Raw genomic sequence first — 12459 nt, forward strand, 5'->3', positions numbered from 1 at the left:
CTTTCCATTTATTTTCTTGTCGGTATTTTTTGTTTTCTGGTGTGTAGTAAACATTACAACCTCTTGGGGCCGCTAGTGTGGCTACTGACTAAGTCGCTTTCCTGTAGAGGTACTTCATCTATGACCTCAGAATCAGAAAGTTTTCAGCTAAACCTTCCATCTCTCCACAAAAAAGACACAAATGACACAAGACACAAGTGCTTTTGAGAAACAAGTTTTCATATATGAACATTGTATGCTTACATTTACACTGAATATCTCCCAAACCTCTAAGTGTTGCATTTAACAATCCACATTTTCACATGTGACTGTTTTCACAACAGGAATTGAAAAAAATGTCAGTTGCCCCAATTTACAAAAAACATTTTGCTAGTGCTGCTACCTGCATTGAAAAAGTACATTTAGATATTTAACAGCAGGTCTCTTTCCAGAACCAATGTCTGAGTTCCTCTGCATAATCGCAGTTTTCTTGTCTAATGATGTCTTTGAGTCATTGAGAAGTCACCTGTACGTTCTGACTTCTTCATCAGAGATACCGCATTGATGTCACTGAAATCTTGGTTTCAAGGCTACATTAATTGACGCGATTATACTGTGTGGTTTGTTTTATTTATTACACATCTGGATGTCTGGATGAGCCATAAATGTCACAATCATCACAACGAAAACACAGGGATAAAATCCTGGCCATATCTTACACGCTATACCTTTAAAGGACCAGTGTGTACGATTTAGTGGTATCTAGTGGTCAGGATGCAGATTGCAATCCCTCACCCCTAGACTGTTCTGGAGTATTGTAGAAACATGGCTGTGCAATATGACGAACTCCATGGAAGAGGAGCTGCTTCCTCTGCAGACGTAAAGAGCTCATTCTAAGGTAACGAAACACTATGATTCTTACTTTCAGGTGATTATACACCAATGAAAACACAACTGTATCCATAATCTGCCAATAGATCCCCCTAAATCTTACACACTGGGCTTTTAATTAAACTTTCAAAAAGAACAAACACATATATACACACATGTATTTTAGTAAACATTTTTACAATTCAACCTACTTGATAAAATATTTCGCCCTGTCTACAAGCATTACTGTTACATCTACTCTGCTTTAGCTTCATTGGTAAACAACTTGCTGGTATTTTCACATCAACCCTGCTTTCCTGTAACATCCAATTCAGGGTAGATGGACACTGATTTAGTTAGTACCTGTTATATTACATCTTGTGTTTTGGAATCAGTGGTAAATCTCTTCCCTGATCTTGGGCACATTATCAAAACCATTAAAGGAAAAATGCAGTGTACTGCAGTGGTGACCAGAAAGAGCCAATCAATTAATAAATAACAGAAGCACTATGCACTAACTTTGCCCTTTGCTGGGTGTGGTGGCCTTCTTCTCTTCCTGTAACCCTACTTGTTCTTGCCTATAAGATTCCCTACTCGCTGCATGAATCTTCCCAGTTTGTTTTCAGTACCACTTTGTGTCTGATGCATTGGATAGCCAGAGTCAGGCTTGTTTAGTGAAGAGCCTTTGTCTTTGGGAATATTATCAGTGTTCAGAAAATATTCAAATCGACTGTAGACTTTCTGTCTTTGATAGACAGTTGCTCCCGCTTCGTTCAGAGTGCCTCTTGAGCCTCGGTCCTGATCTGCTGGGACGTTTGTCTTCTTTTTGCTTGAACGCTGACTAGATAATCTCAGGAATGGAGATTTTGGCTTGTCTGTCTCTGTTGGTTGGTCTGTCAAAGATGCCTGGGATTTCAGTGAGGACTTTCTTTGGACTGATTTCTCCTCTTTTTTGGATGCTTTCTTGTCATCTGATGTAAGCAGTGAATATACTTTCATTCTCATGGAATTTTTCCTTTGTAGGCTTGGTTCCTCGCACTGTGTTTGCCCTTTTTCTGTATGACTATTATCGTCTACTGCATGCTGAGTACCCATAGAAGTGTTTGAGAGAGTTTGTGTCTCATTCAGTATTGATTTCTGTCCTTCTCCTGGAACAGGTGGGCCCAAGCTGTTGGCAATGTTACCTGTAGAAGTATGGCTTCCTCTGGTTTGATCCTGATGGTGTGGTTCTGCAGGTAATCTCCAGCTCTCCTTTAAAACAACTCTGGCATCTCTGTGAATCTCCTCATTTCCATCTTTAAATGCAGTGTGCAAGTCCGAAGTGCTGACTCGTGTGTTTGAACCCTCTTTCTCTTCAGGGATTTCAATCAAAGACTCCATTGGTCTTGACTGCTGGATAGTGAGACCACTGGACTGCAAATGAGAGGACTTCAGCAATGGATCATTTAGTCTCACATTTAAATCACCGGCTGAGGTTGTCCTGGAAATCGGCTCATGCCAGTTGTGCGTTGTCTTTCGTTCTGCCATCATTTTGACATCGTAGTGAGAGGCAGAGCGGTGGCCATCAGTCAGAATTCCTTCTTTATTTGGGTCACTGTGTTTGTGGTTGGCTGGTTCCAGGCTGTAACCGTTTTGTGTATTTGGCTGTAACTCTGCCACACTCGTGTCCAAACCTCTTAATGAAGACATAAAGGTAGGTCTTTCTGTCGCATATGGAGACCTCAGTGACTCTTGGCTTTGCCTGAGATTGGTGAAATCCTGCAGACTGAGCCTCTTTTGCCTCATTTCTTCCATCCTGGACTTAATGTCCCTCGACCTGCTGTGAATCATCTGTGACTGCTGCTCGTTTAATCCTATGAGACTACTATATGGAGATATTACTGGGGATGTCACATCACATGATGCATCTAGAGGCATGCTAAGATACGTTTCCATCTTCCACCTGTGGAGTGATGATTCAGAGTTGAATGGTATCAGATTCTGGTCTGCTCCATAGAGAGTTTGGTGCCTAAGGTGCTGCTGGGACAGCCTGTTTGATAGTGAGTCGCCAGTCCCTCTCAGATTAGATCCAGTCCTCTCAGGAGTAAGAGAGGCTCCAATGTCCTTGGTCCCCATCCTCAGCCGAGTCAGGGAACTTAACTTCTGCAGTTCTCCGCCATAACTGTGCCCCCGCATCAGATTCCCAATATCAGAACAGTGAGACTGATGCAGCCTGTCCTGCATGCTCAGCCCCCTGGTTAACATCTCTCTGGATCTCATGTGAATCTGATGCAGGGAAAGGTGGCTGGAGTTTGGGCTCTGCAGGTCTCTCAGGCTCTGGACAGATGCCCTCTCCCTGGACTGAATTGGAGGAGCTGTGGAGCGAGCAAACAGTCTTCGAAACTCCTCATCATAAGAGCAAACCAGCTGACCTGTGATCACCAGGACCATGCTGAGGTTGATCTTTTCAAATGACCACGTGTAGCTGCAAAAGACATGGCAACACAGTCATCAGAGAGCCAGCAAGGATGATTATGGTACATAGATTTTCCACATCATAAATAACTGGTGCAAGTCTTTATTATCTAAATTTTAGATGTATTTTAGATATAAACCAGGTCTTAAAAACTACAATTGTCAAACACTGTGAATAATTTTCTTGATACTATCAAAGACTGATGTGAGAAAGGCTTTCAGTTACAACCAGACACGTCACTAACATCACAAATCAATGTTCCCTTTGTAATCCAGGAACAAAGAAGAAACCAGAAATGATGCACAGTGTGTGTCACGAACTCACCTGAATTAACCTGTTATCTCTATCTGCATTTATCATCTGGTTAATGACATCTGACCCAGAGCCTTTGTATTGGATGACAGCTGCCTCAGTTGTTTTTTATTCCACCTTTCTGCCCCTCTTTTAGCCACACTCCCACTCCTCACCAAATGCCCTCGGACATCATTCCTCATCACCTGATTCCCACAATCACCTGCTCGCCTGCGTGGCTAGACACATTTTTTTTTCTTAAGACTGGTTATGCTGTGCATGTTTACACCTGGCTGAGATCCGATCATGATGCAAGTCTCAAATGTGGTCTGGCTGCTTTGATGGCATTTCGATCACAATGCCTTCTGTGTGCATTTACATCTTGCATTAAAAAACACTTTTCCTTACCCAGACAGGAAGTTGTCTGGTGTAAATGTGATCTAAGTGACATACAGTGTGCCGTTTTTCTGGTTTCATCTCAGTTGACTCATTTTTAGTTAAACAAAAGTGCAGAACAGAACAATGAGGCACCAGGTGGATTGAATATCTTGGTTTAATTGTTAGAGAATACATCTGAGCGGGGCTTTTTCACCTGTATGTTCCGTACAACACTGTTCGGCAGTCCACCAGAATGAATTTTTGAGCCAGATCTCCACTGAACTTCGCTCCAGACTGACAACGGTACTGCTGGCCCTGGACCGTCCGAACACGGAGGTTCTGATGGAGAAACAAACAAAAAGAGGCACCAGGTTAGAGCGACTTCAGCCAGGGAAAGAAAGCCTTTTTCTGTCGTTATTTAACTGAGTAATTGTTTGTACATTGTGCCTTTTTTACACTAAATGTATTTTTACTTAAACTTGAAATAAATTACTAGTGCAAGGTCAATGATTGTATCTGGGTGGCCATGCCCCCCGCAGCAGATATGATTTCATAAGTGGAAATTAGGTGAGCAGAGCAGTAGATTTTTCCATTTCCGTTACTAACACACACACACATACACACACACATACAGACAAGCACACACACCCTTCGTGATACTCTACAAGACCGAACCTGTGTATCAGTTTCTCTGAGGCTGGTATTTTGATGTGGCTACTGGCTAAGCAATTTGCACAAAGATCACAAAGCCGGCACTGTGTTCGCTCTGACGTTTTCTTGTTTGGACTGTTGAAACGTCGTCCTGATGCTGCTCAACAGGAAAATCCAGCCATGCTAACAGATCAGTCCTACGGTCGCTGCAGTTGTCTCGTATAATAATGACAGGTAGAAACGCAGCAGGGGAATGCTGGTAAATGACAGCATTTTCACGAGGGTGTGGAGCAAATGTCAGACTTAATCCACTGAACGCTCCTGCCAATAGATGAAAGGTCATGCCACAGGCCAAACTTCCTCTGGCAGGAAACATCAGTGGAATACAAAGCGACAAACATACGGTTGAAGGAGTGGAAAGATGTGTAGCTTTCCCCTTAAAATGTTAGCAAATGTCCATATTACATCATATTTAACAAGTTGTTATAAGTTGTATACCTGCTGCGTGGTACATTATGTCTTTCTGTGCATCTTGTTGAGAACATGAGAACGCGTGAGAACAAACCACATTGGAAGCCATTCATAAAAACAATGAGCAATAGCCCTAATAATGGACAAAACTCCACAGGGTACATTTAAAAACAGCACCAGCACCTTAAGAGTAGACTGAAGTATTTTCAAGGCTTTTAGATGAATTCTTTATTCTAAGGTGATACAACGCCTGTGTTTGTCTGGTTTAATGACAACTTAAGATGCTAACATTTTAAGTGTTTAAGACCCAAAGATGTCCCCTCACTGAAGTCGCAAGATATGTCCAACATCACAGTCCTGAGTACATCCTTGACTGATTTTAGCCAGTTTTGAACCTTGAAACATACATACAGTACATATGTTTCCCGTGCATGAAAATTAGATGAATCCATGAGGACAAAGTGCTACTAGGAACAGAAAGTAGTTGGACATTGAAACCGCTGGGTGGAAAGTGATGGATGGGGGCCATTAAGGTGCAGAAACACAGAATTAAAATAAAATTCAAACAAAGTCAGTGTATTTTTTCACCTCCCTGCGTCTAATGCTGGAAAATAAAATATTGTGTCATGAAAACAGATGAAGGATTGAGTAGAGGTATATGGGGTGTAGTAGTAGTCCGAGTGTACTAACATAAGTACACGTTTGTCTGCATTCTCAACAAATGACCATTATGTTCTCAAACCCCCAAAAAGAAAGAATAGGTCTTATTCTCCCTGTATTCAAAAGCATTTTCACTTGACATTAGTGTGTCAAACATTGTGCCTGACGGTGGTGATTATTTCTCACCTTGAGGTCTTGGATATTGACGCCCATCCTTTGCGACATAGTGAGGAAGCTCTTGAAGTGGGAATTATCCAGAAGGATATAAACTGCCACTCCCCTCATCGAGGCAGTGATGATCTCTTTGAAAATGTCGACGTCAGTGAAGACGTCCATCGCTATGGCAATAACCTGGAGACATATTAAACATTTGAAGATACTTTGAATACAGAAAAAACAATATTTATTCAGACTGAGGATGTCTGAGGACTCAAAGTTAGGACTCTTACAGGCACTTAAATGACAATGTTTATACAAAAGTTCCCCAAGCAAAAAGCATCTTGAAATTGTAAAAGTCTTCCTGACTCGACAGATTCCTCATCAGACCACTGTCATTCATTATTATGTCCTCATGGAGAAGACAGGCTGACCTTGACAGTGTGGATAAATGAATGAATGAATGAATGAATGAATGGTGGTGTAAGAAGTGTTCAGATCCTTTACTTGGTGAAAGTACTAATATCATGCCATGAAAATACACCACCACAAGTAAAAAAGTTTTACATTTGAAACCTTTTTTAAGTATAGAGTCATTATCTGTAAAATGTCATTGAAGTATCAAAAGTAAAAGTACTCATTCTGCAGTAAAATGCTCCCTGTCAGTGTTTTACTAATCTCTATAACCCAATGTCTGCACATGAATGCAGAATCTGTCGGAAAAGGACAAGATTTTGGCATTGGAAGCTCCAATTTCTGCTCTTGGTCTGGGCTGTATTGACCAATTGCACTTGAGCGGGCTTTGGTTGCATGCGGATAAACAGCTGGTGTGGAGAGCAAAAGAAGCAGATCGCGTCAGCTGAAATGAAGTCCTGGATGTCATCAGCTATCATCTGTTGGCAATTTATCTTTTCTTAAATTGATCTGCAATCACATGCAGATATCTGTTTATACAGATTGGCCGAAATGACGAGTTGCTGTCGACTGTGAACAGAGAGGAAGTCTTGGCCTGGATGTCTGTTATCTGTTTCCCACATGTCCACTGGTTACACTGGAAACCCTGAAACATTGGCTGTTGCCCCCGAGAGGCTAAATTGTCATCAGACAATAGCCGATGGCTACTAAGATTGGTCTTTTACTATTTTATTTGATGCACTTGGATTAATTACTGCTGCATTAATGTGTGCGTTTGAGCTCATATTAACTATTCATGTGCTGTTGGCTAATTCAATCCACAGCAGTGCATCATATGCTCGCTGTAGGGGTTAGCCTGCTACACCTGGGAGTTAATATGTGGCTTTTCCAGTTTGGTGCAGTCTTTATCTGAAAAGAAAACAAGGTTGTTAATTAAAAACTTCATGACTGATAGAAAGAGATTGTGTTCTTTAGTTGTGTTTTCAGAGGTCATTGGGTCTGAGCATCTGTGTGTGTTCCTGCACAGATAGACTGTTGGATTAAAACATTATAATTTTTCTAAAAGACTTTGTTTCCTTCATAAATCTGCTCCTACATTGTCCCATCGCTGCTATTCCGAGAGGCTTTTTAAACAGGGTTTGTAGTGGAGTAAAAAAATACAATATGTGCAAGTAAGTATATACTTGCATAAAATGGAAATACTCCAGCATAGTACAAGTACATAGGATTTCTTCTTCAGTACTGTACTTGAGTAACTGTACTTAATTATTTTTCACCACTGTGAATGAATGAATGAGTACATCTGGATCCCTGAACAAAACTAAAACATCTTAAGTTTGTAAAGCTAATTTTTAGATTTAAAGATTGAAAGTTGTGATGTCATGACTGAAGACATTTCAGTGGGGAATACTCAGAAGAAAAGGGATGCTTCCCATGGTTTTATCATCAAGAGCCCCCATTTTCAGGCCTGATATAAATCTTTATGAGGGTAATACTTAACAGGACACATCGCAGCATGTTGTATGAGGTAGATGTTCTGCAAATGCAAATTATAAGAGGGATGGTTCTCCAAAGGAAAACAGCACGAGTGAAATCATGTCATGTCAGAGCATCCAGGATTCATGCCGTGTGTCTCAATAAGGCTCACACTGGATTTTACCTGCTTCACTTATGACTCTTTGCAGTACATGCATAAACAGATCAGCGCACATCAAGCTGCAACACTGTGTGCATTTCATCAGTCATTTTCAGCTGGTGGATATCTGTGGAGTGAAAGTCTATTTCCTGTACATGGACACACACACACACACACACACACACACACACACACACACACACACACACGCCCTGCTGTAATTTCTGAATTATTAGCTTAAGTTGTGGAGACATTGAGCTGGTATCTGAACATTGAGTATAGTCAAGCTGAGACACGCGGCCGGTTATTGTCATGTGTCTGAAAGTGAATCGTGACCTTCATGCTCACCTTTTCCATTAGAAGCTATTTCACCGTTGGCAAAGTAACTTCTTGTCTCTGTAAATGTGCGCAGGGACTGTGTTCTGTATATGTTAAGCTGTATATACTTCATGCTGTAGCAAGATCTTTTGCCATTTTTTCTTGTACACAGAGGAATGATGAACAATTCGCCTCAGGAGCTCAGTTTTTCTGGCACGTCAATATTCTGCCTGCTGCCAACCACTGTTGTAACTTCAGTAGCTGCTGGATTCACTTCTGGGTGTTCTGCTACATTTTCATTGCTGTTAATGGTTCCACTGGTACAGCTGATGAATGTTTATGTTATTTTGTCAAAATGTGCTGTCCATTAAAGGTTTATCAATATTATGCTTGTGAGTTCAGATCCTTTATTTAAGAAAAGTGATACTGCTACACTGCAAAAATACTCTTTGACTGTTCTACTATTATATAATTAGATTGTCATGACTCATGCACTCACGTAAAAACAGGATGTTACTGTTGCATTTGATCGAGGTGGAGCTCATTTTGAGCTCTTTTGACTCATTATTCTCTCAATCAATCGACAGACGATTGAAAATAATGGGAAAAGAGACCAACAGTCCAAACTACTGAGGGTCAAAACAAAACTACGGTCCAGAAAACACGACAATTCACGAAAAAATGTGTTTTCAAAACCTCACAATTTTAAGGAGTACAATTACGGTGTACAAGGAGTAAAAAGTGTAAAATTTCCTTATAGTGGAGTAGACAACATAAATATTCATGTAAAGTACAAGTACCTCAAATTCCACCACTGGTTTGAAGTGATTCATATGAATAATTTCATTGCTGCATTTTTTGATATAGTTTTTTTTAAATGTGCTTAAAAAAATAGACTAAAAATAGATTATTTTTAATTAGGTATTTAAAATTAATTTGACTTTTTTATTATTATTAAAAGTAGAACATAATAAATGCTACAAGTATATGATAAACAGCATAACATCATAATATCTAAAGCAGTTATATTAGTTACTAATGGTTTAACGTGGACCTCTTTCTCTATGCTAATCCCAGCTGGCACTGTTACTGGCTAACTGGCATCCAGTCATTTGTCAAATCTTTGACCAAACAAAAACTGACTTTCATCTTTTATCCGCTCCACACACACCTGTGTTTAGCTTGTTTGTCTGCTGTCGCTCTGTATTATAGCTGTGCTCCTTCTGTTGAGTTGGAATTTATTCATTCATTTTTTTCTGCCATCAGCTAAATAAGCTAGCTGTAGCTACCTGAGGCTAATATGTTGCTAATACAACGGTACTGTCATAGTAACTTTACGTGTTTTGTCTTTTCTGATTTGTAATCCTGATTATTGTGTTTTATCCAATAACTTTCACACTCACTTCCAGCAAGCTCCTGTCTTCTTCTACAGGAGGTGTGTTCAGTGTGCTGCACAGCGTGGAGCTGCACACATACAGTAGTATTGGCGGCAGAACTGTTTGCATTCTTCTCTTTTAGTTATTGATATATTTGACCCGATGCCACTGAATCACAACAAGCTGTTTTCGAATTGGCTTAATTTAACTTGTCGTTAGGTTTGTTTTTACAGTTTTGACAGTTAAAAACCTTCAACAGAATCATCAACATCTAGTTTAGCAAGAGATTATGATTTTTTAACAATGAATGAGCTGCGGCAGGACGGAGCAGGTCTGACCTATGACAGAGAGACAGGCTGTGTTGTAACACGTAAACTAATACACGTGTCTGCTCATGCGTTCAGGCTCTTTCGTGAGTCAGATGTGTCGATCCAGAATTTGTGATTTGTTTCTGCATGTTTCATTTGAATGGAGCGGTGTCAGAAGAATTACCAGACCACATAGTTGTTTTTTTCTTTTACCCGAAATTCCTTCTAAATAATTAGGACACTTATTAAAACTAGAAGTGCGCTTGGTGAGCGCAGACCTCCACCAATGCCGGTAGTCCCCTCTTCTATGATCTGCAAATCTGCAGGCTCAGACTTCACAGTCAGTATTATTGGTTGTTCTCATGAAGTGTAAAGTTTGAACTCTTTTCCTTTATTGCTGACATTTTCACATTTGGATGAGAGTAGGAGTACAATTAGCTACGTGATGTTGTGTTCAGATATTCATAGCCACACCTTAGATTGAGAAAGGAGAGTTGTTATGATTGTTCCATTTTTCCAGTGAAGCCACTGTCCCTGAGTGCTCCATAACGACTGCTTTCTCTACGAAGTTTGAGCAGCTACATGTGTTGACTAATCCAGTGGATGACTAGTACCTGTGAATGTGGATTGTGTTGTGGATTATTGTATTTCTACAATCAGCTATGTTTTGTCACTGTTGAATTTTACTGCCATTTACCAGATTTAGATGTATCGCATCTATTCCACCATGGCCAAGTGCCCCTGCAGTGTTAACGAAAATAAAAAATAATTAGTGTATCCACCCAGTGATTTGGAAACACTTTTAAACACTATTTAATTTCCACCAAGTTTCATGAAAGTCGGGTCAGTAGGTTTTCCATAATCCTGCTAACAGACAAAGCAAGAAAATGAAACACATAAAAAACAGGCATCAGTGCCCTTGAAAAATAGTGTTGGAGGTAACTTCTTTTGGTGGAGCATTTACAGATAGGGAGGCGAGCCCTGGCATTAAAATGGCTAAATTCCCCCGCAAAAGAAACAAATAAAACAGTAAAAGCCATGTCAACTATGTTATGCAGCTTTTACTGATAAAAAAGACAAACATGACTTGATCATAGGTGCCCTAGAGGTGAAGTCTGCCTGTACTTTAGCTCTGGAGGAGCTCAGTGGACTTACTAAAACCACAGACATGTATTACAGAGGCTCTTCCACAATGGATCTGTGCATTGCTTAAGTCACGGTCAGTGGTGTTTAGAGCTTAGAACTTTATGACAAACTTTCTCATCGGCATTAAACATAAAGTAGAATAACTTGCATATTGAGCTCTCTCCTGTAAGGTATAGTCGAGGCCCACAGCGTGCTTTGTACGCAGAGAAATGTGACTGCATTACCTCCGTGTGAAGCAACACCTTTCATTGTGTTTGTGCAATAGATTAACTGCTATTGTTCCCGTACTACTCCACCTGTAAGTATGATGAATGAAGATGAATCTCTGAGCATTTACCCACCTGCTAGATAAGATTTCACCTTCAGAGTATTTTTTCATGTATTTGTTTGGTTCTCACCTGCCTCGCCTCCTGTATCTGTTTGCGAACCACTTCTTTGATGCTGGGTGTGTTTTGTCTGGGCGGGTGGAACAGCATGCTGATGCTCGTGTCCATGCTGTCCAGCGAGACTTCGGGCCAGCCCAGCTCCAGGTCAGGCACCTCCTCGTCCGACTCAGTTGGGAAGTACGTGGAGGGACTGACCACGTCCTTGACCTGTTTATGCTCAGAGTCATCCTCCGCAAGCGATAACTGTGCATTTTCCAAAATGAACAGGATCTCCTCCTCTGACAGAAAGTAGCTGATCTGCTCGGCACGGAGGAACTCCTCGTAGGCGTCTTTGCCTCCACAGAGCAGAGCATAAATAGCCAGACGATAGGTTTCTTTGTAATGAGGCTGGATGTAAAGTGGACGGTCTTCTTCTTTCAGTGAAGACAGGTAGGACAGACTAGACTCCATGGATGCCAGATCCTGCCTGAGTGTCTTCACGCAACAGACTTCTCCTTTACCTTCAGTGTGACAAGTTGTGTGACTGTTAGACATTCTGTTCAGACTAGACCCTCAACTATAATGAAGCAACAGACACTGGAAAGCTCACTGTGACAGAAGGGCAGTTTACACATATAAAGTTACAAAAAACCCGTCTGTCAAGTGTGATTCACCACAAGTTAAACAATACAAGGGCATGTAGTAACTTCTTGAATATTATGATCCTTGCAAACTGACCAAGCAAGAGTGGAGAAACTTCTTAAATGGACTTACTTCATGACTGGTAAAAGAAATAGTCCGTTGTTCCTGTGTCCTGAACTTCCAAGAAAACAGCTCTAAAAGAACAAAGTTAAACTCCCCAGTCAGCCTCGGTGTGTGCCCTCTCTGCAGCATGAACCAGCAGCACTAAGGCGTGGATTTGAACTGTCTATGCATCGAATAGCTTGTTGTACCTGCCCTGTTGCTCACATACTGTAACACACCC

General features: G+C 40.9%; 1 protein-coding gene across 1 annotated transcript; it reads right to left on the reverse strand.

The window, feature by feature from the left end:
- Window positions 1–350: 350 nt before the first annotated feature.
- Window positions 351–12354, reverse strand: LOC143319728 (uncharacterized). The gene is made up of 5 exons (XM_076728909.1): window positions 12249–12354; window positions 11508–11995; window positions 5942–6106; window positions 4188–4312; window positions 351–3313 (listed from the first exon to the last, which is right to left on the reverse strand). Exons 2-5 carry the CDS (start codon window positions 11943–11945, stop codon window positions 1414–1416), a joined length of 2628 nt encoding a protein of 875 aa, XP_076585024.1. The 5' UTR covers window positions 11946–11995; window positions 12249–12354; the 3' UTR covers window positions 351–1413.
- Between the last annotated feature and the right edge of the window lie 105 nt (window positions 12355–12459).

Source organism: Chaetodon auriga, chromosome 4 (assembly GCF_051107435.1).
Source record: "Chaetodon auriga isolate fChaAug3 chromosome 4, fChaAug3.hap1, whole genome shotgun sequence".
NCBI classification, from domain to species: Eukaryota; Metazoa; Chordata; class Actinopteri; order Chaetodontiformes; family Chaetodontidae; genus Chaetodon; species Chaetodon auriga.